The 24,633-nt window shown below is 48.2% G+C and overlaps 1 protein-coding gene across 15 annotated transcripts in view; it reads right to left on the reverse strand.

Moving 5' to 3' along the window:
- Positions 1-19,413, reverse strand: part of FBRSL1 (fibrosin like 1) — an 839,253-nt gene extending 819,840 nt beyond the window's left edge. For 10 of the 15 annotated variants that reach the window (XM_048514435.1, XM_048514428.1, XM_048514439.1 and 7 more), the window contains exon 1: positions 18,252-19,412. In XM_048514435.1, the coding sequence (XP_048370392.1) occupies positions 18,252-18,545 (294 nt within the window). In that variant the 5' untranslated portion in view covers positions 18,546-19,412. Of the gene's footprint in view, positions 1-18,251 lie in introns of all 15 variants that reach the window. The other 5 variants (XM_048514425.1, XM_048514427.1, XM_048514438.1 and 2 more) reach the window with 3 other exon arrangements.
- Between the last annotated feature and the right edge of the window lie 5,220 nt (positions 19,414-24,633).

The raw sequence follows: 24,633 nt of genomic DNA on the forward strand, positions 1-24,633 counted from the left end.
GCCACAGGCCTTTGTTACCAGAACAGATAATGACTCTGAGCTTGGCAAACTCTTTCAACAGCTGTACAGAAAGCAACGCTTCCCTCTGCTTTGGAAGATGAAACCAGTGTCTGCTCCAAAGACTAGGACCAGGAGTCATGGGTTCAAGGTGAAGGAAAAGAGATTTCCACCTAAACATCAGGAAGAACTTCCTGACATTAAGGGCTGCTCGACAGTGGAATTCACTACCTCAGAGTGTGGTGGAGTCTCCTTCTTTGGAGGTTTTTCAAGAGAGGCTGGATGGCCATCTGTCAGGAGTGCTTTGATTATGTGTTCCTGTATTGCAGGGGGTTGGACTTGATGGCCCTTGAGGCCTCTTTCAGCTCTATGATTCTAAAACCTAAATGAGTTGGCCTACTGGACCCAGGACCAACCTGAGATATAGCTGATTTTTTGTTTGCATTTTTCCCCCTGTTACTGTTAAGGGAGCATTTTTTGGGGAAAAAACCCCTCTGCAAACACCTATGGGCAATCACGTCAGGCCACTGGCAGAGGTAATATTTTTGCTTGCCCTGGACTAGCTGTGTAAAGCCAACTGGGCAACCAAACCAACCCTCCCCAGAAGAACCTCAGCCAAGCTCAACTCTTATGTGTAAGGGGCAGAATGGGATATCTTATGTGGATTGTTTCTGACCCCTTTCTCGGGGAGGCAGGAACTACTTTTTCTTATCACTTCCTGTTCTTCCAGCTGGACTCCATTTTAGTTCAGTATTGTTCCTGGCTCGAAAGGAAGAGCACAGACTCTAGCAGGACTCCTTAGTATAGGCTTCTTGTTAGCCTTTTTTTTTTTTATATCGTTGTTCGTGGTGTTTTTTGACCCTCTGTCTCCTCAATCTTGGTGTTGTGGTGTGTTTTTGTTGGTGGCTACACCCAAGGACACACTTAGCTTTTTCCCGCCAAAACCTGCAGCCTAAAAATGGCGGTCAACCCTTTTTCCCGACTGAGGGAATGATTCTCCAAGACGGCAGCAGAGGCCACCAGAGCAGCAGTGGCCCGCCACTCCATCTCCTCAGCCGGCAACAGAAGCAAGACAGCATAGGAGAGAAATCAACCCCACCCAGGAGGCTGGCAGGCCGACCTGGGAGAGGGCAGCGAGACCAGCCTGGGAGGCCGAAAGGCCGACCCAGGTGAGGGAGCGTGCACGCCAGCACCAAAGAAACAGCGGCTTAAAACCAAGGACCCTTCACAGTGAGTATCCTTTGACATGTTCCACAAGTGTTTTCTTTACTTCTCCCTCTAAGTCACAGGTGTCAAACTTGTGGCCCTCCAGATGTTATGGACTACAGTTCCCATCATCCCCTGCCAGCATCATACTGGCAGGGATGAACTGTAGTCAGAACCCTAGTTATTTCTAAGTGAATGAGAACGATTCTTTCAGGTGGGGTAAAGTACTTCATTCTCTTGGGAATTACTGTTGCAAGTGAGGGCAAGACCCGGATAATGGGTGGTCTGCCTCTCACGGACATGGATCTTGAGGAAGGAGCCATGCCAGAACACACACACACACAGTTGTGTCGTATGACAGCTACACACCCTTTAGGGTTTTGGCAACGCGCAAGATTTCCCACCCACGCGTTCACACACCCAAGCCTTTAAAATGACAGGCATTCTGCCCGTTCATTTTTTTTAAAATAAAGTCTAGCTGTGCTACTGATTGATTGACTGCTGGAAAATTGACAAGTTGTCCTGGTGTGTTATTAAAAAGTCATAATTGAGATAAAAAGGCCGTGGAATGCTGTCAAATGCTGCATTGAGGGAAAGCAACAAGAAAAGAAAAGGGGCATGTCAGGTCATGGTTGGCTATAATAATGTGTTTTGAGTATTTCAGTTGGACGCTCCCATTCTGCCTCTTACACGTAAGAGTTGAACTTGGCTGAGGTTCTTCTGGGGAGGACTGGTTTGGTTCCCCAGTTGGCTTTACACAGCTAGACCAGGGCAAGCAAAAATATTACCTCTGCCGATGACCTGACGTGATTGCCCGTAAGTGTTTGAAGAAGGGATTTATTTCCTGAAAATGCTCTCTTACACCAGCAATGGTGAACCTATGGCACGGGTGCCAGAGATGGCACTCAGAGCCGTTTCTGTGGGCACAAGTGCACAGAGTTTATCATGTGGGGGGGTGGAAAATCACCCCCACGCACACATCTAGGCTAGCCTGGACACGATCCTTTACCTGGGAGTAAGCTCGGTTGCTGGCAATGGGGCTTGCTTCTGGGTAAACCCTCTTAGGGTCGTGATTCACCCATTCAAAGCGTTGCACGGTTGCTTCACCAAACTTAGTCCCAAGTAACGTGTGCCTCGGAGCCAACCGTCTTTCTAAACTAAAACCTTAGTATTCAGGTTAAATTGCCGTGTTGGCACTTTGCAATAAATAAGTGGGTTTTGGGTTGCAATTTGGGCACTCGGTCTTGAAAAGGTTTGCTATCACTGCCTTGCACTTTTGCAAGTACAGCCAAGAGAAAAAGTCCCTCTTCCTTCAGTGTTCATTTTAAACCTCTTTTAGGCAGCTAACAGTAGAAGGAGATGAGACGCATCCTGCGTGGGTCCGGGTGGAGCTCATTTGGAGCTCATCTGCAGTTGTAGTTGCAAATTTGCATTTGTATGAATGTGTCCTGGTAGTTTGAATGTGTGTGACTCATCTCAGAAATCAGAGTGAAGTGAGCCAGCGGCCGGGCCAGGAAAAGTGATTGCAGTATCTAGTGGACTGCCAAATGGTGCTTGAAAAGTCCCCTTGTTTTTGTTTATGGTATTTGTTAGAACCGGTAGCCAGGTTTTATTGATTTTCAGACTCTCTTCCTTTTTGTTGAAACTCTTTCAGTATTTGTGGATTTCAGGGACTTCCCTGTGTACCCTTTGGAAAAAAACAACACAAAACTGTTGCAGTCTTTTTATTACATTAGATGGAATGGCTTCTGGGGTTGTTTGTTGGCTCCAGTTTTGGTCTCACGGGCTAAAAACATCAGCTGGTTTTAGTCTTCTGGCCTAGAGTGCTTTTTAATCCATTTAATTTGGGGCTGCCTTCAATCCAGTTGGTGTTTTTGACTGGAGGGCACCTGTGGACAGTTCTGCCCGACACTCGACAGTCGCCAATTTGGCAGAGATGAGATCCACTCACATGGTGGATCAAGGAATTTGAAGGGAACAGGCCTGTAGGTCAACCCAATTCCCCCCTGCATAGCCCAATGGCAATTAACATACACTGTGATAACAGCCTGCCATTGGTACAAACTCTTCCTGTGGAACTGTTACACTTCATTATGGCACAAAAATCACTGCTGCTCAATGGCTTGCTCTCACGGAACAATGTCCATTGATATTCACTGTGTTCATCCCACAGGAACAGGTCTTGCTGATGAGGTATAGATTCCCAATACAGGCAAGCTGGCCTTGATCCTTACTCATTACCAACTCCTGCATAATTAGATTTGCGCTAAGCTCATTCTCCTCCCTTGCAACCTGGTGAAAGCCAAGACGGTCAGCAAACTATTTCTGCCAGAGAATTGTTTTGATAAGGGACTCGGGGCGGGGGGTGTGTGATTGACCCACCTCTCAAAATGGTCTGTTACTGAGAGCCATTGTCAAATACTATTTGCCTGTATGATTCTCTTTCCTCCATGGGGGCAGCTGGGAAAAGGGAAGGAGAAAACTGCAGCACTGTGATGTGGGTGGGATTCGACAGCAAGTGCTGAACTTTGATAACGAAAGATGAACTGGAAAGTACACAGAAGGTACCGAAATTTAATTTCAGGTTGTGGAAACAACTGGCTGACAGCATATGAAGGAAGGAAGGAAGGAAGGAAGGAAGGAAGGAAGGAAGGAAGGAAGGAAGGAAGGAAGGAAGGAAGGAAGGAAGGAAGGAAGGAAGGAAGGAAGGAAGGAAGGAAGGAAGGAAGGAAGGAAGGAAGGAAGGAAGGAAGGAAGGAAGGAGACTCAAAGCGGCTTACAATCTCCTTTGCATTCCACCCTCCCTCCAAAAAAACAAACACCCTGTGAGGTGGGTGGGTCTAAGAGGGCTCTGAAGAACTGTGACTAGCCCAGGGGTAGGGAACCTGCGGCTCTCCAGATGTTCAGGAACTACAATTCCCATCAGCCCCTACCAGCATGGCCAATTGGCCATGCTGACAGAGGCTGATGGGAATTGTAGTTCCTGAACATCTGGAGAGCCGCAGGTTCCCTACCCCTGGACTAGCCCAAGGCCACCCAACTGCTATGTGCTGGAGTGGACAAGCTAATCTGGTTCACCAGATAAGCCTCCACAACTCAAGTGGCAGAGCGGAGAATCAAACCCAGTTCTTTAGATTAGGGTGCACCTGCTCTTAACCACTACACCATACTGAGAGTCAGATTCTTGGAGGACAGGTCTATCAATGGCTGCCAACCATGCTCAGTAAAGGGAACCTCTATGTTTAGAGGCAGTAGTACTAGGAAGCCACATCAGGGAAAGGGTCTCCGCAATTGGTTTGTTGACCTTGCAGAGCAACTGGCTGGCCACTGAATGAGAAAGGAAGCTGGACTAGAAGAACCACTTGTCTGATCCAGCAGATGTCTTCTTACATTGTCAAATGAAGACATGTCAAATGAAGACATGTCAGAACACATGACTTTTCCACAAAGTTAGATGAAACATCCGGCCATTATTTATTCTTGCAGCTATTAGCCAGGTTGGCTTGATGAGAACCTCCATGATCAGAAGCAGCGTAACTTTGAATACTAGTCACTAGTATAATAATAATGCATTTTCAATCCACTTTCACAATTGTTTGCAAGTAGATTTTGCTATTCCGCACAGTCAAATCCAGCTGCAAAGTGCATCGAGAGTGGATTGAGAGTGCATTATTCTGCATGTGCGGAAGGGGCCATAGTATGGGAAACAGGATACCAGACTAGAGGGGGCATTGCTTTAAACCAGCAGGGCTGTTACATACTCTGGCCCACTCCTGAATACTTGAACAGTTGAAAAAGTTCCAGGTGGCCCATTTCGCTAAGCTGACACCAAAGAAGTCAGAACCTTTCTCAGATCCAGAAACAGCTACAGACGCAATCCATTTTTTTCTAACTTCCTGAGGAGGAAAGGGAGGCAATTCTGTGTATAACGCCTTAGTTGTGAGTGAGAGAGACCCAAAACTGGATCTGCCTGGCTTTGCACACCACCAGCCTGATCTACTAAGGCTGGACTGGTATGCAACTGAGAAAAACAGGGCACCCTCCTTGCATGCATCAGGCAGCATACGACAACCAACATTATATACACACAACAATAGTTTCAGATTCCTCAACTGCAAGGACAAGGAGAAGATAAACTGAGCAAGGCAGGGAAAGCATCCCACCCCCACCCCGCCCGCCCGCCCGCCTGCCCACCCGCACGCACACACACACACCCTGGAAGTGCTACAGAGTAACGGATTACTGACGATTTGACAAAAGGATTTGAAAAATGGGTCTCTGCGCTTTTATAGACTTTGCAGCCTATTAACAAAATCCTTAAAAATCTTCCCTGGCCAGAGGTCTTTTCCTTGCTTCAGTCCATTTAGGAAAAAAAAAAACCTCGCACTTTCACCCTCGGTCTTGCCGGCCATCTGCTGAATGTGGAATAATCAATCTGAAATGAAGAATAGTTAACCCCTTTACGAAATGGATGCCTGTGAGAAAGTGAAACCAGACTTGGCCGCTGAAAGCACGAGGTGGGGAATGACCAAATCAGGAGCTCCTTGTGCCCCCCCGTGTAACCGTATCCCCCCCCCCAAATCCCTTCCACCAGCTCCCCTGCATAGAGCAGATGTTGACTGCACAGCAATACATCAGCGCAACTTTTACTCCTGCTGTAGCAAAGGGACTGCTGTAAGAACCAGGTGTGCATTTGAGGGGCTGAGGCTCAGCGGTGAAGCACCTTCTCAGCACGCAGAAGCTCTCACGTTCGGTCCCAGCATCTCCAGCTGAAAGGACCAGGTAGCAGGTAACAGTAAAGACGTCTACTCAAGACCATGGAGAGCCCCTGTCCCTCTGAATATACAATACTGAGAGGGCCAATCTCATTCTATACAAATAAATACAAATAACTGTACCCAAAATGTACGTCGATAAGTATATTTACCTTAAGTTTTGTTGGTGACAATAATAAGCTAATAGTAAACAATTATTGCTATCGCCACAAAATTTAAGGTAAATACACTTATTGACATTGGGTTCGGAAAAGTCATTTGTGTTTATTCGTACTTTTGCTGTACCACTTCTTTGCATATGAGTCAGCAGTGTGATGAGGCAGCCAAGAAGGCCAATGCGATTCTGGGCTGTATCAATAGGAGTATAGTATCTAGATCAGGGGTGGGCAATTATTTTTTCCATGGGGCCACATAAGAAACAGAAAATATTGTGGAGGGCTGAGCCAAAAGGCAGGGGGGCGAGGCGCTTTTGAAAGCCCCGCAGAAGCCGGCAGTGGGGCTTTCAAAGGGGCCTCGCTTCCCAGCAAGGCAGGGGGGCCAGTCAGGGTCATCCAGCAGGCCAGCTGTGGCCCGCGGTCCGTATAATGCCCAGGTCTGATCTAGTTTGAGGGATGTAATTGTACCTCTCTATTCTGCATTGGTTAGACCTCACCTGGAATATTACGTACTGTTCTGAGCACTGCAATTCAAGACGGATATTGACAAGCTGGAACGTGTCCAGAGGAGGGCAACCAAAATGATAAAAGGTCTGGAATCCATGCCCTACGAGGAGAGACTTAGGGAGCTGGGTATGTTTAGTTTGGTGAAGAGAAGGTTAAGAGGTGACATGATAGCCCGGTTTAGGTATTTGAAAGGATGTCGTGTTGGTGAGGGAGTAAGCTTGTTTTCTGCTGCTCCAGAGACTAGGACCAGGAGGAATGGGTTCAAGGTGAAGGAAAAGAGATTCCACCTAAACATCAGGAAAAACTTCCTGACAGTCAGGGCTGTTTGGAATGCACTACCTCGGAGTGTGATGGAGTTGGAGGTTTTTAAAGAGAGGCTGTCAGGAGTGCTTTGATTGTGCGTTCCTGCATCGCAGGGGGTTGGACTTCATGCCCTGGGGTCTCTTCCAAATCTATGATTCTATATATTGCTGATTCAGTACAAGACAGCTTCATGTATGGGTAGAAAAACGGCTGAACAGCTGAGCGACAAACCAAGAACTCTCCGGCTCAAACTTATTTCTATCATGAACTCTGTTAAGGGGCCTTAGGCCAGTCAAAGCTGACTGCTCTTGCAATACATCTGGGGGCAGGGCACAAATGGGCATGGTGCCCCCTGCTTATCCATGGCAGCTAGGAGAAGCAGGTGCCACTCGTGCCCCTTTCTCTGGACAGCAGATGCAGCTGTCCAGCAACAGCACAGCAACCAGCTGTAACCACCACCTGCTTTGATGCCTGAATGAAGCAAGGAAGAGATAGGGTGGGAGAATAGAATACTTTATTTATGGTCAATGACCAAATATAGGGAGGGAGAAGGAACTGCAGTATATAAGGTAGGAGAAGAAGCATTTGGATTTATATCCCCCTTTCTCTCCTGTAAGGAGACTCAAAGGGGCTCACAATCTCCTTTCCCTTCTCCCTTCCACCCCTTAAGGGAAGGGTCTGGATTTTTACTCCTGCTGTAGCAAAGGATTAAACTGTGACTAGCCAAGGTCACCCAGCTGGCATGTGCTGGCGTGCACAAGTTTGAAGAAGAGGAGTTTGGATTTATATCCCCTCTTTCTCTCCTGCAAGGAGACTCAAAGGGGCTTACAATCTCCTTTCCCTTCCCCCCCCGCCCCCAGAACAAACACCCCTTTCTCTCCAGTAAGGAGACTCAAAGGGGCTTACAATCTCCTTTCCCTTCTCCCTTCCCCCCCCCCCACAACAAACACCCTGTGAGGTGGGTGGGGCTGAGAGAGCTCCAAAGAACTGTGACTAGCCAAGGTCACCCAGCTGGCACGTGCTGGAGTGCACAAGCTAGTCTGGTTCACCAGATAAGCCTCCACAGCTCAAGTGGCAGAGCGGGGAATCCAATCCGGTTCTCCAGTTTAGAGTGCACCTGCTTTTAACCACTACACCACACTGGTGTGAACACAGTCACAGGACACCTTGACCAGTCACAGGACATCTTGACTAGTCACAGGACATCTTGACCAGAGGGCTGCCAGCCCTGGCCCCAAGCCCTGCAACAACCAACTTCACATCTTTAAAAAAGCAAAGAGTTTTGCGACATCTGAAAGAGTCTGAAACTTCTAGGATGGCTTAAGTTTACAGCTTTACAGAGTTATTTATATGTAAATGCTTTCGGAGACTCTGAAGTGCTATGGGTAAGCCATTGTGGAGCATTTCAAGATGCAAATGGTGTGTACGGACAGCCCAGAATTCTTCCTTATGTTCAGGAGCTCGTTGCATAAGGTCACAATATCTCTATCGCTTAATAAAATACATTGGCAAGCCCAGCTCGGCCCACCCTCAGCCCTGGGAACAGGGGAGGCTGTGTCCCCAAATAATAATGAATGCAATTTAAACCCAATACAGAGAATAAACAGGGAGGGGGGAAGATAATATATTGGGTTTCTAACATCCAAGGAGAACAGAAATCACATTCCGCTTTAGAGGTCACCTTGAGTGAATTATATATTAAACTGCAGGTGCAGGGAATATTGCCTGATGGGTTTGTCATTAAAACTGGGCAAATGGAAAACTTGGATGTTCAACAGCAAAATCTTTTTTTCCCCTTTCCTGAAGCCCTTTTCTTCATGCCCTCCCCCCAAGAAAACAGAACAAAGCCATTCTGTTCAAACCAAGTTTAAGGAAGGAGAAGGCGCCCTTACAGAACAAGGCAGTGCCCGTTTGCAAAATGTTTCCCAGTTCGGCTCTTTCTGCATTGTTTTTTTAAAAAAACAGATATTGTCTAGATTAAGCGGTGTGATGACTTTGTCCTTAGCACTGGAGCTGAACTGAGGATCGGCACAACGCGCGCCAAACCTGCTCACCAAGCAACACTGCTTGCTTACGAAGCTATTTGCAGGTGGGGCTAGGCCAGTAATTCCAAACTGCACACCGTGAAAAAATTGCTAGTGTGCAGCAAGAAACAAATAATGGCAATTAGGAGCCCAGAGGGCACACCTAATAAAGGAGGCTACTTGCTGTCTCTCTGGGTGACTCACTGCTCTGGACTTGCCAGTTCTAGTTTCTACAGCACATAGTATTAATGGATCCCTTTTCCAGTACCAGTCTGCACTAGAAAATCAGTCCAGGAGCATCTTAGACAAGATTTCCAGGATAAACTGCTAAGAGTCAAAGTTCCTTTCACCAGCAAAAGGGACCTTTGACTCCCAAAGGTTTACCCAGGAAATCTTGTTGCTGCTGCCGGACTTGTGTCTGGGATTTATTCAACAACTGCCGCACCAAAATCACCCAGAGAAAGTTACCACTTCTAACTCGGCACATGCTCTGCTTTGGCCTCCTTCCAATCAGAAAGTATGCCCAGATCAGTGATTCATGCAGAAGTACAAAGGATGGGCACACTCTAAGAAGAGAACCTTTTCGGAAGCACGCTTCTATTTTTAATCTTGAGAAAGGGAGGGGTGGGGTGGGGAGAGTTTGCCTCAAACTATCAAATCTTGGGAGAAAGAAGAGCTTTGCCAGAGGTCACACGCTTTACCGCGGATAGTTTGAAGTGAGGAGCCATTGTAGTCTGCAGCAGAAGAGAAAGATTTGAATTCAACAGCACATTAAAGACCACCAAGATTTCAAGTTTATAAGCTTTTAAGAATCAAAGCATCTCTTCCCAGCTGTCTGACAAAGGGAACTTTCCCGGTCAAAAGCTAACAGCCCCAAAAACCTTGTTGGTCTGTAAGATGGCGCTGGATTCGAATTGAACAGTTCTACTGCAGACCATCGCAGCTACTCTTTGCAGCTATTTTTAAGATGTTGTGGACTTTAATCCTCCTACACTGCCGCCAACTATGTCAAAGCACAGAACCATTCCATGCTCATGGAGCAGCAGTGGCGTAGTGGTTAAGAGCAGGTGCACTCTATTCTGGAGCAACCGGGTTTGATTCCCCACTCTGCCGCTTGAGCTGTGGAGGCTTATCTGGGGAATTCAGATTAACCTGTGCACTCCCACACACGCCAGCTGGGCGACCTTGGGCTAGTCATAGCTCTTTGGAGCTCTCTCAGCCCCACCTACCTCACAGGGTGTTTGTTGTGGGGGGGGAAGGGAAAGTAGTTTGTAAGCCCCTTTGAGTCTCCTTACTGGAAAGAAACAACTCCTCCTCCTCCTCTTCCCCATGACAAAATCCAGACCCTTCCCTTAAAAATGAAAATGGACTCCACATTCTACAAATTAAAAAAAAACAGACAAAACCTTGGGGCTGGTGAACTTCAAATTCTTACCCACCAACACCAAATCTTCACTTCTTCCCACCTGGTTCCACCAGTTTGTTTTTCAAGACACGTGAAAGGCCAAATGTCAGGGCCACGAGGACCTGATAAAACTGACCTCTGTGTTTTCGTACAAGCTCTCTTCCCCAAGGCATCAATTGGAAAATGACACACACATCTGGCAGCTCGGTGCGGATCTGCTGCTCACGTGGCCACTGGGAGCAGCGGGAGAAGATATCCTTTTCTGAATGAAAAGGCCGCGTTGGCAAAAAAAAAAAAAAAGCCCCTCTGGAAAAATCACGTTCTATAGCCTGCTCTTGTCGGGTCTCAGAAGCTAGGCAGGGTTTGGCCCTGGTTCATACTTGGATGGGAAACCACCAAGGAAGTCCAGGGTCCCCACGGAGGGAGAGGCGTGAACCTCTCTTGCCTTGAAAAGCCTCCGAGGTTGCTTAATGGTACTTTCCGCCACCATAGATCCGCGGCTCTCTCCATCGGTCTCTGTTACACAATTAACAATCCTGCGCTTTGTTAAAACGTGCTGAGCCGACGGCCAAAGGGAATGCTGCACAATGCTAGATTCACTCCCCGACTCTCTACCAGCAAGCCTTCTGCAACAGCTGATTAATTACTGTGCTGACAAATTTTCCTTTTCATGCTATTTTTATGGGGGGTGGGGGTGGGGGGGAGCTTATGCCCAGAATTTGTTATGAGCCCTGTTGCCGTGCTGGCGGTGTGGATCCAGAAGATCTTCAGGCATCTGTGCTGATTGGCCTGCAAGGTTTGCGCTCTCGCCACAACAGGCACCGCATAACAGATTTTGAAGTGCAGCTGCTAAGCTTGCTACTCCACGATCAAAGGTGGTCTAGGTAAAAGCACATCATCCAAGTTATTTTGCATTAAATGCAAGCCAAGGTCGGGCTGGAGGGAGCATTAAAAGCACAAGGTCTTAATTGCCATTTGCTTGGAGGGAGCAGACCCAAACAGCCAGGTGGTTCTCTCAGTATCCTGGTTTGAAAACCTAACACATGTCTTTATTTCAGCTGATGTTTTATCTGTACACTGCCCTGAGCCCTTCGGGGATAGGGCGGTATACTAAATTTAATAAATAATAACAACAACATAATATTCAGTTTATACTGGCAAACTTCAGTTTGCAAACCCACAAGAACCAGGCACAGAAAGGTGCCAAAGCAAACCTCGGAGGTAGCAGACCCAAACAGCTGGATGGGCTCTCAATACCCTGGTTTGAAAACTCATACACACCACACTTCCATTGTAATATCCAATCTATATTTGCAATCTTCAGTTCACACGTACGAGGACCAAGAATGTAAAGGTGCCAGAGCAAAGCATTAAAGCTGTTCAAAATGGGACGTCACAGGCAGAAGAGGACAAAGAGGTGTCAGCACACATGTGTGTGGATGTGTGTGCACACTCCCCTCAATTCTTAAGACATCAAATAGCAAGCAAATTCATGTATACGCACAGACCCCAATCATTCAACACAAAAGAGACCACGGCCCTAAGAAAGCATGCACATGGTTCCCAAGAGATCCCAGATCCAATCCCCATCACCTCAGTTTAAAAAGGATCTCAGCTAGAAGTACTGAGAGATCTCGGAAACCACTGCAAAATTAAGCTAACCATACAGAGACAAGCTGGATCAGTGTTTTTGGGTAGCTTTGTGAACTTGTGATCTGTGTGCTCGGAAGCGCAGACTAGCACAAGGGTTTTATGTGCAAATGGCCCTAGATTCAGTTTCTAACATCTCAGTGAAATGATTTCAGGGAACACGCATTTGGAAAGGCCTTTGTCTGTTCAAGTCTCCGCCAGTTAGGAAACTGCACGGAATGAAAGCCGCTTCGTTTGTTCTGCTGCCCAAGGTTTTCCACAATTTGTACACATTCCCAGGTCTCTGATGTACCTGCCAAGTACACCCAGTTGGAGAGCACACCAATCTACGCACAGAAGGACACCCAAATCGCTAGGATCCTGGACAGCATAGATTAGCTGCCGCAGTGCACTAAATGTGCAAGAAAGCTCCCTGAAGCTGAAGCAAATTCAATGGCTACTCCAGCCCACATTGAGGAAGCTTCAACCAACCTTGTTTTTCAAACTATCTCTGACTTGTTAGTGTTGATCCTTGAAAATCTAGATTCCCCACCCCCACCCTCAGCATGAAAAAGACACGCATACAGAACACTGTACTGACAAGGACATAGAGGTTGATGTGGTGACTGATATGGGAGCTAGTGTGGTATAGTGGTTAAGAGCAGGTGGATTCTGATCTGGAGAACCGGGTTTGATTCCCCACCCCTCCACCTGAGCGGCAGAGGAAAGGAGTTGATAATAAAACTGCAAGGATTGTCATGCCCTTATATAAAGCCGTGGTGCGACCGCACTTGGAGTACTGTGTTCAGTTCTGGTCGCCATTTCTCAAAAAGGATATCGAAGAGATAGAAAAAGTGCAGAGGAGGGCAATGAGGATGATTGAGGGACTGGAGCACCTTCCTTATGAGGAGAGGCTGCAGAGTTTGGGGCTCTTTAGTTTGGAGAGGAGATGTCTGAGGGGGGGTATGATTGAAGTCTATAAAATTATGCATGGGGTAGAAAATGTTGACAGAGAGAAATTTTTCTCTTTCTCACAATACTAGAACCAGGGGGCATTCATTGAAAATGCTGGGGGAGGGGGGGGAGAATTAGGACTAATAAAAGGAAACACTTCTTCACACAACGTGTGATTGGTGTTTGGAATATGCTGCCACAGGAGGTGGTGATGGCCACTAACCTGGATAGCTTTAAAAGGGGCTTGGACAGATTTATGGAGGAGAAGTCGATTTATGGCTACCAATCTTGATCCTCTTTTATCTGAGATTGTATATGCCTTAGCAGTCCAGGTGCTCGGGAGCAACAGCCGCAGAAAGCCATTGCTTTCACATCCTGCATGTGAGCTCCCAAAGGCACCTGGTGGGCCACTGTGAGTAGCAGAGTGCTGGACTAGATGGACTCTGGTCTGATCCAGCAGGCTAGTTCTTATGTTCTTATCTGGTGAACCAGATGTGTTTCCGCACACCAACCTTCCTGCTGGGTGTCCTTGGGAGGGCCACAGTTCTCTCAGAACTCTCTCAGCCTCATCACCCTCACAGGGTGTCTATTGTGGGGAGAGGAAGGGAAAGCAGTTTTGTAAGCCACCTTGACTCTCCTTGCAGGAGAGAAAGGTGGGGTATAAATCCAAACTCTTCTTCTACTTGAAAAGGAACCCCAGTGAAAAAGGGATACTTCTCCCAAACTTTTCCACCAAAGTCTTCTCCACAGGAAGCCTCACTTAGAGGGGAAGTTCACAACAGTTCAACCATTCTGTTTTCTTAACCACCGGCTCTTATAAAAAGCAAACTTTGTAAAACAATTGTGCAGGCCAACCCGATTAGAACAGACTGCAACAAAGCGTTACTGCATGCTTGGACGTCTGCTTTTTCCCCATATACAAACACCCAGGTGGGGTGAGGGGACAGGTACTCATGCTGGAAAAAAGTCGGGTTGAGGGGGGCTGTTGTCTTCCGATTTCTCCCAAACAATTTTCCTGTGGCAAGGAGGCTGGTGTAAAGGAGCAGTTATGATGAAAACTGATCCTCTCCAGCATCCTTTGTATTTTTTTTTTCACGAATCTAAATCACAATACACGCCGTGTACCTAACTTTGGGTTTTTGTTTGTCCTTTCAATCACAATTCTGGTAATCCCCTTGGCTAACGATAGCATCAAGAGTTTAGCTGGCAATTCCAGTTCTCAAATGCCCCCAACGTTGCCCTAGCGGCCTTTGTACCGGAAAACCCCTACCAGAGCACATGGTGATTTTTTTTTTTGCCTCGCTTTGTTAGTGCAAGCCTGTGTGGTTTTCTGGTTTTAATCAACGCAAGACGCACACCTACACAAACAACCCTCCACCGTGGCTTCTCAAATCCCCTCAAGTGCTACACCACCTCTCCGTTCGGCACATGAAAGCAAACAAGAGAATTCTGCTTATCCCGTTTATTCTGATGAGCCAATTAGAGCACAAGAACGCCACAGAAAGGAGTGCTCTCTTGAATATTGATAGAGGGGACTGCAGACATGCCTTCCTTTCCACGGCTTCACAAACACCTTGTTATGGCTTCCAAGGGTCACAGCACACTCTGCGCTTGCCTACACGCGCCTCACCTCTGTACGCTGCGCCGCTTGTCACCTGTCGTGGTGGACGCCAGGTACAGCTTGTGGTCAACTACTTGGCCACTCATGCACTTCCACAATCCTGGCCAACAGGAAAATAGGACATTTACAGAGCCCTTTAGTAAGACCCAGTGTGTGTCTGGCAAGATGTGCCTTCATGAATCACTGGCACACTGCTGGAAAGTATGTACACTCTGCCACGTGATGTACCTTCCCCCCTTTCTTTGAACACCAGCGAAGAATTATATATCTACACACAGAGGAACACTACACTTTAGTAACAATGTTGGTTAAAATAGTAAATTAGGAACTGGCTAAACCCTTAGTTGTCATCTCTCCCCCGTTCATTCAACTGGGTAGTTAGCCCTGAACTCCCTTCTGAAGTGTTCCAAATTATTGGAAGGATAAAGCACATTTTATGTATAGAGCTTGCTGGGAAAGTGTTATATTCTTTATATAATTTACACAGTTCCCTCAGAACTCTCTCAGCCCCACCTGCCTTGCGAGGCGTCTGTTGTGGGGAGCCTGTAAGTCGTTTTGGGGCTCCTCACAGTTGAGAAAAGTGGCATATAAATCCAAACTCCTCCTCCTCCTCTTCTAGCTCACCTGTTTTGTTTTCTCTCCTTGGAAAGGATGTGCTATTAGGAAAACAGGACCATGTTTTAATCGATGAGGAGAATGGCAGTACTTAGCACGTGAATCCAAGTGGGAGTTTCTAATACTGCTTCTCCCTGGTCAGTTCAATAGCTGGTAATACAGGAAGGTGGGCTTTTTAAAACACACACACACACATACAACACCCCCCCCCCCCCCGCCCCAGGCTAGTAACCTTTCTGGTAATATCTGGTCCCCAGGACGATCCACACCTCCTTTTCTTTAGCTAGAGAAGATGAGATTGAGATTCACCCCAGTGTAACCATCACAACAAAGATGCTTACTCTTGCTCCCAGAAAGGAAACAGGAGGGATTACAGGTGGCCATAAATACAATAAGTAAAAAAGCAGATGGCACCAGAGCAAATGGAGAATTCTACTATCCCAGTGGTCATCATTCCAGCAAAAAGGGTCTCGCTGAGTTGCCCGCGTGACAACCAGATGCTTAAAATAAAGTTTGGTCTCTGCATTATTGCATTTGGTTTCCCACCTTTCTTCCAACCCTGAACTCAAGGAGGCTTACGTAGGATTCCCAAGAGGTGCCCGCTTGCAAGACTGATTAGATCTGGCCTGCTTTGCATTGAACAAGACTTCCGTTGTTCACCTCCCAGTCTCACTCCGGGACACATCAGCCTTGTGAAAAATGCCAGAAAGGTTACTAGTCTTGAGATACATATATATGTTTTTAAAAGTCCACCTTCCTGTTATTTAATCTTTTGTGGTGCAAATTAACATCTTGGAGAGAAAGCGCAAGACACACCCCAGGTTTCCAAAAGCTCCCTTGCTCGATCACTTGGAAAGGTATTTCTACTCTCCACAGGTGAATAAGTGCTTTAATACCACACATGCAAAAGGAGGATAGAATAAGGAAAGCCAGGGTTACGATCGACTACTGCTTGTGCACCAACATAGAATCATAGAGTTGGAAGAGACCCCAAGGGCCATCAAGTCCAACCTCCTGCAATGAAGGAACACATGATCCTGACAGATGGCCAATCAACATGAAGACCCAACTTTACCCTGATATTCAGAGGACAGCAGGGAATCATTTGGAGGGACTTTTTCTGGCAGCTAGTTCGCATGTCATCCCTCAAAACATTTTGGCTTGATTTCACGGACTATTTCCTTTTGCAGTTGTACAAGCTTTCAGAGCTGCCCCCATTGGAATCTGAATACTCAGACAACTTACCCACCATCACTACAATGCAGTACATTTTAAAGGATGTGCCCCAAGTCATATTTTTCCCAAAGATGTGAGACTCGCCCAAACTCCCATGGGCATCCCAACAGGCTCGTTGTTTTAATTGGCTCTTCACGGTGCCTGATGAGATATATGACAAGGCTCAGAGCAAAGGGCATAGGAACAATCGAAGAGGCCATATATAGGAAGACGCGGCAGATGCCACAGTAACGGAATGCTAGGCCACAAGTTTAGACAGGACAACTCTAAAACTCCACAGGGAAAGGACATCTTCGGCCAAGACCTGACCTTGACCAACCAGCACCCCACCAAAGTAACAGTTCTCTGGAAAGAACCTTTGGCTAGCCAAGCTACGCATATTAAGTATCAAGTTCCCGTTTCCTTCTTCCAAAGAAGTTTCAACAACTTCTTATTTCACAGAAAGCCCAGAGATAACAGATAAGAGAGTTCCACACCATCGCAGTTTCACCGGTTACATCACCTTTTATAGGAAAGCCATGAAATAAAGGATCTCTGAAAAAAGGTCATTACAAATCAGATCATCCAGAAAACCAAAGACCACATCATCAGACCCGACTTCCAACCCTGTAAGTTGCAAAGATTGTCTTTTGAGGAAATCTGGAGGTTTTATTTTTTAAAACAATTCTGCCAAGCACTGAACAAACTTTAAGCAGAGTGGCCACCACTCGCGCACACAGCTCATGAGAACCGTAATCTAGAAGTTCACAGAGATAGGTACATGAAAGTTGTTTCTTTAAAAATTCAGCATATCGCAACAGGCCAAAAATGACTAAGAGACCAAAGGAGAAAACATTTGCCAGAAAGTCCCTTATCTGCTCCTCAAACTTTCCCATCACATCACAGGCACAACATAAAAATCAAAAGCCACACAAAATCCCCTTGGCTTGTCACAGTCCCTCCGAAAATATTAAATTTCCTGCTCTGCTAAACCTCACCCAGACAAAACAAGCTGTATTTGCACAGCAAATATTGTTCTCAACAAGTCAGCCGAGTGTTTTTTTTGGGCCAACCTATTAACACCCAAAACATTTGCATAGTCAACACAAGACGAAAAGTGTTTTCTTCGGTTGCCCCAAATAGAGCTAGAGGGGAAAGAGACACAAACCAAAACATCTCTTCCACAAGATCTCATCCCAATCACCACACTGTCAGACAGGAGCTAGAAGCTGTTAAAAGTAACATTTTAGCCATACCCAACTTCCAAAAGATAACAGGGCCCCCAAACGCCTTGGACGACAGCTTCACAAGAACCCCAAATGACTTTCTCCCTTCCTCTCCCGCCCCTTTTAAAACCCAACATCTCAGCCTTAAACAAAACCAGAACTTTCCATCTCTTCCAGCAAATCCAAAAAACCCTGCAAAACAAACAAGGAGCTTGGCCCCTGAACAATATCAAGGGGGCGATCCCTTGAAAAGGGAAAGTCACCGGATTAACCCCAGAGCTCCTGGTCTACTGAGACGGCCTGTCACAAGCCCCACTCCAGATCTGGTGGGGTTTTGGGCCCGTGCACACGGCCCCACAGTCTCCCACTCCCCCCATCCACCGCCTGTTTCCATTCCTCCAGGCCACTGCGCACATTGCTCATGTACAAGAAGTTAATTGATATTGACAAGCCAAGAGAGAGGAGGCTGGATTCAGCTGACCTCTTTCCTACCAGCCTGCACTGGGCGCTCCCCCTGCGCCTCCCCCGAGGAATCCTATCACAGTTCGAAGCCCCGGCGAGCAATCCGGCTCATATGGGGGGGATTCTTGCCATCCGGCTCATATAGGGGGGATCTTACCTCCAAAGCTTCCATGCTGCTGAAGCTGGCGATGGCAAATCCGTCAATTAAATCCTCTTCCTGGGAGCTGGATTCTCGCCTCCGCCGCCTCGGAGGTCTGACATTCCTGGCTGCAGAAGCCTGGCTTTTCGGATTGGGGCCATTGTGACTGGTATTTTCCTTGCCCGGGCTGGGTTCCCTCTCGGATGCCGACGAAGGGCTTTGGTTCGGGCGGTCTCTGCCATTGGGGTCCCTTCGCCTGACCCGGTCCCTCTGGGACCTCGATTTCCTGCTCTGTCTGATTTTCCCATCCATTGCCAAAAAAGAGCCCCCCCCCCGAAATCCACCCCACCAAAAAAAGAAAAAGGTTTAAAAAGGGATGCCTTTTAAAAAAAAGAAGGTGGAAAAACCCACTTAGTAGACAGAAGCCACCCGGGGTTTAGCCTTTTCAAATCCAGACAGGGGAGACGAAGATAAATATAATCCAGCTACTAGAGAAAGGGGGCCCAATGGGGTGGGCAGGAAGGGGGGCAGGGCAGATCCAGAAGAAATTTAAAATCCACGGAATGACCTTGACAAAGCTTCCCCTCCCTTACCAGGGGCACACCATTTCAAAAAAAAAAAATATTAAAAAATCTGAAAAAACCAAACGCGCCGCAATCTGATCGCGAGTTCGAGTCTGGCCAGGAGGCTCCCACCACCCCTTCGGCCAAAAAACCCAAAAAATAAAATTTAATTTAAAAAAATCACCTCCCCCCACAACAAAAAAAAATTCTTTATTTGCAGAGACTAAATCCAAGGCAAAGTCGGCTCCAGCGTGGACGGAGGCGAATTAGATCCAGAGAGGCACCAGCCCCGATGGGAAGGAGGAACACCAGCCAGCCAAGGAACGGCGGCGGCTTCTCCTCTTCGGCGATCCCTTCCCCCCTCTTGCTGCTACTGCTGCCGCCGCCGCCGCCGCCGCTCTCCCCCCAAGCGGCGCCCCGCCCCGGGTTCGAATCCTGCCGCGGGGCGCAAAAGGGCAGCCGCGGGTTTCCGAATCTCACGCAGCAACTTTGTTGCAAAGGAGGGTGGCGAAGGCAGGCGAGGGACTCGCGCGCGATCTGCGCGGCCCCGGCGGCCACCTCCTCCTCCTCCTCCTCCTCCTCTTCTGCCGCCGCCGCCCGCGCCCCCCTTCGGCTCTCTTTCTCCTCCTCCTCCGCCGCCGCTCCCCGGTGCCCAACTTTCCCCTCCCCAACCCGGCGCCCGCCCCCCCTCCGCCGCCTCCCGACCAGCCGGGCTGCTCAGGCTGCGCCGCCGCCGCTCCGCCTGCCCGGATTCCGCCCCATTCTCCGCTCGCCCTCCTTCCTTCCCGGGACTCGCTACTCAGGCTCGTAGCACCGCCCGGCCGGCCGCGCATGAGCAGGGCTGCCAGCTGCGCGTCATTCCCCGGCGCAGGCCTGGCTCCTCTCCCCCCACCCCTCCATCCCTTGCAACCCTCCTCCTCTTCCCCCTCCCGCACCCGTCTGGGCTCTGCCGGCTGCACGCGGCTCGCGCTCGTCTGAACGGGCGCAAGACCCGTGTCGGGAAAAAAATATATGCAAAGCGAGGCTGGGCGACCAAGCTCCCCCACCCCTTCAGATCTGCAAGGGGGAAGATGAGAGATCCCGACAGCGGTGTGTGCGGGGGGGGGCACTCTTTCTACTCACCCCCTTTGTAACAAAGGGAAACCTCCCTATCGTTGCAAGGGGGGGCTTAAATCCATGTGCTCGTTGTGCTACGAAGGGGTTGCTAAAGGTGGGGGGGAGAGAGAGTCCTCCCCAGTGGCATCCATTGAGATGCAATGAGGAAGGCGGGGGGGAGAGAAGAGGATTAAGGTCGGCGTGGAAAAGAGAGGAACTCACCCCCACCCCCCATCCCTACACAGAGTCTCCTCGGTGCAAAGAGAACTGGAAGCTGCAGAGGAGGAGGCTGTTCTCCTTAAAAGTCTATTTTACAGTCCTCTGCACTCTGATGCTCCCCAAAAGGGGCATCATCAGCAGGTGGCCTCTAGGATTCCAGGAGGATTTATTCCATTTGCTCCAACCTCTGTAACCGGCAACGGGCTTCTTTTTTTAGCGCATTGTTATCCCACCCTGCCTCTCAAGCTCATGGTTTCTTCCCTCCTCCAGTTTGGCCCTCCTAACAACCCTGTGGGGTCGCTCAGTCAGAAAGAACGCCTAACCCAAAATAATCATCCGGCAACTTTCGCAGTAAACTGGGATTTGAACCCACCCACATCTTCTTTGCCCGACATTTAAACTAGACTGATGGTTTGGGGATGTGGTTTTCTAACTGTGACTCCCAAGGTCACCCAGCTGGCATGTCTGGAATGCACAAGCTAATCTGGTGCACCAGATAAGTCTCCACAGCTCAAGTGGCAGAGCAGGGAATCAAACCCGGTTCTCCAGATTAGAGTGCACTTGCTCTTAACCACTACACTCAACTTCATAGGCACTGGGAAAAGAGGAGGAGGAGGAGTCTTCTTCCTCTCTGTATTTCTTCCTTCAGTTATAACATACTACCGGTACTGCTTTAGTAGAGTGTGAGGAGCTTCTACAGGGGAGAAAGAAAACAGCCCCTTTCACCTTTAAATTTTGCTGGGGTACTGAAGGAAGAAATACAGAGAGGAAGAAGACACCTCCTCCTCCTCTTTTCCCAGTGCCTATGAAGTTGAGTGTAGTGGTTAAGAGCAAGTGCACTCTAATCTGGAGAACCGGGTTTGATTCCCTGCTCTGCCACTTGAGCTGGGGAGACTTATCTGGTGCACCAGATTAGCTTGTGCGTTCCAGACATGCCATCTGGGTGACCTTGGGAGTCACAGTTCTTCAGAGCTCTCTCAGCCCCACCCACCTCACAGGGTGTTTGTTGGGGAGGGGGGGAAAGGGAAAGGAGATTGTCAGTCCCTTTGAGTCTCCTTACAGGAGAGAAAGGAGGGATATAAATCCAAACCCATTTGTGTTATTTATAAAACCCACATCATCTCTTCTTCTTTTCTTGGGCTATGGTACTTTAAAAATACAGTTTTACGTTGTATTGAAGAATAAGAATGCTTCCTATTTCTCTTGCAGTATTAAGACTTGAGGAAACCTAGTGATGTCAGTAGGTAATATGCAACACATAATTAGTTTGTGGTACCTGTTGCCACAGTAAATCATGATGGCTGCCGGAGTGGCCGGTTTTAATAGGAGATTAGACTCATTTGCTGAAAAGTGCCCCTCAGTAGTTATTGACTGCAATAGTTAAATGAAACCTCCAAGTTCAGTGGTAGTTTACCTCTGAATATTGTTTGATGGGGGTTAATAACCAGGGAGGGAAGGTGCCATAGTACAGCCTCATTTCAGAAGCTAAGTGTGGTGAGCAGGTTTGATTCCCCACTCCTCCACATGAGTGGCGGAGGCTTATCTGGTGAGCCAGATGTGTTTCCACACTCCTCCATTCCTGCTGGGTGACCTCAGGCTAGTCACAGTTCTTCGGAACTCTCTCAGCCCCACCTACCTCACCAGGTGTCTGTTGTGGGGAGAGGAAGGGAAAGGAGCTTGTAGGCCGTCTTGAGTCTCCTTATAGGAGAGAAAGGTGGGGTATAAATCCAAACTCTTCTTCTTCTTAAGCAGGGTCAGTACTTGGAAGGGAGACCACCAAGGAAGGCTCTGCAGAGGGAAGAGACAACCAACCACTTCTGCTTCTCACTTGCCTTGAAAGCCCCTGACTGGGGGTTGCCATAGTTGGCCGCAACTCAATGGCATTTTACACAAGCATAACAATAAGAGGTTGCTGTGGTCTCTGAACCTGGTTTGTAAGCATTTGTGGGGGTTTATGTCTGGACTTTGTGTAAAAGGAGCAGCAGTGGCGTAGGAGGTTAAGAGCTCGTGTATCTAATCTGGAGGAACTGGGTTTGATTCCCAGCTCTGCCGCCTGAGCTGTGGAGGCTTATCTGGGGAATTCAGATTAGCCTGTACACTCCCACACACGCCAGCTGGGTGACCTTGGGCTAGTCACAGCTTCTCGGAGCTCTCTCAGCCCCACCTACCTCACAGGGGCCCCTTCCGCACACGCAAAATAATGCGTTTTCAAACCACTTTCACAACTGTTTGCAAGTGGATTTTGCCATTCCGCACAGCTTCAAAGAGCACTGAAAGCAGTTTGAAAGTGCATGATTCTGCATGTGCGGAATGAGCCAGGGTGTTTGTTGTGAGGGGGGAAGGGCAAGGAGATTGTAAGCCCCTTTGAGTCTCCTGCCGGAGAGAAAGGGGGGATATAAATCCAAACTCTTCTTCTTCTTCCAAAACAAACTGGTCCATATTAGCTCCCTGGATGAAGCTCATGCCAATAATTCTGTTGCCCCCAAAGCCGCATATTTGTGTGTTTATATAGAAATGTCCTCCAAATTAATTTAAAACCGAAGGCAAGAGTTCTGCACTCAAAGCCGTTCGATACAGGTTGGCATTGACGCGAGGTTAGCCAAAAAATCACACATGCACGGGTGTCGTCCGCACTGCAACTAATCCTATAATCATTTCGGGCCCAATTAAACAGGGAAGACGGCTGAATCTCTAACCGCTTCCTTTGGTAATTGCAGGCTGTGGAGGAACCGGCCATTTATCTGTTTATGGGCTTGGCTGGACGCTTGCAGATGAGAGGGGAGGATTTTTTCCGTGTGTGCCTTTTGAAGTGCTTTGGATTGAGGGCTTTAAAAATCAAAAGTCCCTGACGTTTGTATGGCTGGAGCTGAAAGGGTTGGAAGTGGGAGGGTGGCAAGAAAACAGACCTTGGAGCCAAGAAGCTGGAGTCATCAGCAATGGTCAGATGTGGCCGGAGAATCTTCTTGCAAATGTCCTCAGTGTTTTGACTGCCTGTTTGGAAGTCAGACCACCAGTAACTGGGATGGGATCTCTAGGGAGTTACAGGCAAGTTGCAGACAAATGGCCATCCAACGTCTGTTTAAAAACCTCCAAAGAAGGAGACTCCACCACGCTCCGAGGTTGTGCATTCCACTGTCAAACAGCCTGACAGAAAGTTCTTCCTAATGTTTAGGCGGACTCTCTTTTCCTTCACCTTGAACCCATGACTCCTGGTCCTAGTCTGTGCAGCAGCAGAAAACAAACTCACTCCCTCACCAACATGACATCCCTTCAAATATCTAAACATGGCTATAATATCACCTTCTCTTCACCAAAATAAACATACCCAGCTCTCTCATTCCGCACATGCAGAATAATGCACTTTCAAACTGCTTTCAGTGCTCTTTGAAGCTGTGCGGAATAGCAAAATCTACTTGCAAACAGTTGTGAAAGTGGTTTGAAAATGCATTATTTTGCGTGTGCGGAAGGAGCCTACATCTCTTCTTGTAGGGCCGTGGCACTCCAAATGTTATGCCTACGTCTCTTCTCGTAGGGCCGTGGCACTCCAAATGTTATGGACTACAATTCCCATCAGCCCCTGCCAGCATGGCCAATTGGCCATGCTGGCAGGGGCTGAAGGGAATTGTAGTCCATAACATCTGGAGTGCCAAAGGTTCACCACCACTGTCGTAGGGCATGGATTCCAGGCCTTTTACCATTTTGGTTGAGTCAAGACTGATCAGGGCAGGCAACCTTTTTTGATGCTTGCCCAAAAAAATCATCATGTACCTGTGAAGGTATTGGTGTGACAGCTGACAAAATGGAAGGGCGGGGGGGAAAGAGAAATGAAACCCTCCACTACACCCAGCTATCTTGCAGAATGGATTCAGATAGAAGGCAGGGCTGAACTCCAGTAGTTCCTTGCTCTAAAAACAACGTCTGTCATAGGATGATTTTGGAGACTCTCTGGCCCAAGGCAGCTCTAGGGGGAGTTTTAGCCAAATGCCTCAGGCTAGTGACCCCCACGCTGGCCCTCCTCCCCTGCCCCCTCTTTCCTGGCGGCAGCTGCTTTGTGGGAAGGTCACTGGGCGTGTCCAGCCAGTTCTCTAACAGCTTGAGCCTGGTGGCTGCAGGCTTCCTGTTGTGGGCAGCCTTCATTGTAGCCAAGTAAAGTAAATTAAAGTGTGGCTAGACCTGGTTCTTTTTTTTACTGACATGAACGACCTCCAGCAGAAGGCTCAGCGCAGCAGCAAGGAGGCAGCTGTGCCAGCTGTCTGCAGTACACCCAAGGGTGGCCTGGAAAACTCACAAAATGACAACTGATCTCTGGACTACAGATCATTTCCCCTGGAGGGTGGACTCTATGGTTCTATACCCTCTGCAAACCCCACTCTCCCCAGGAAGCATGCCCATACATCTCTAGGAATTCCCAAACCTGGAGAACCCTAACTTTGCCGCCAAGAGAACCAGGTCTAGTGACGGCTTGCAGGGGTGTCCAACACCGGCTCTCCAGATGTTCATGGACTATGGTTCCCCTGAGCCCT

This window comes from Sphaerodactylus townsendi, linkage group LG13 (assembly GCF_021028975.2).
Source record: "Sphaerodactylus townsendi isolate TG3544 linkage group LG13, MPM_Stown_v2.3, whole genome shotgun sequence".
In the NCBI taxonomy this organism is placed as follows: Eukaryota; Metazoa; Chordata; class Lepidosauria; order Squamata; family Sphaerodactylidae; genus Sphaerodactylus; species Sphaerodactylus townsendi.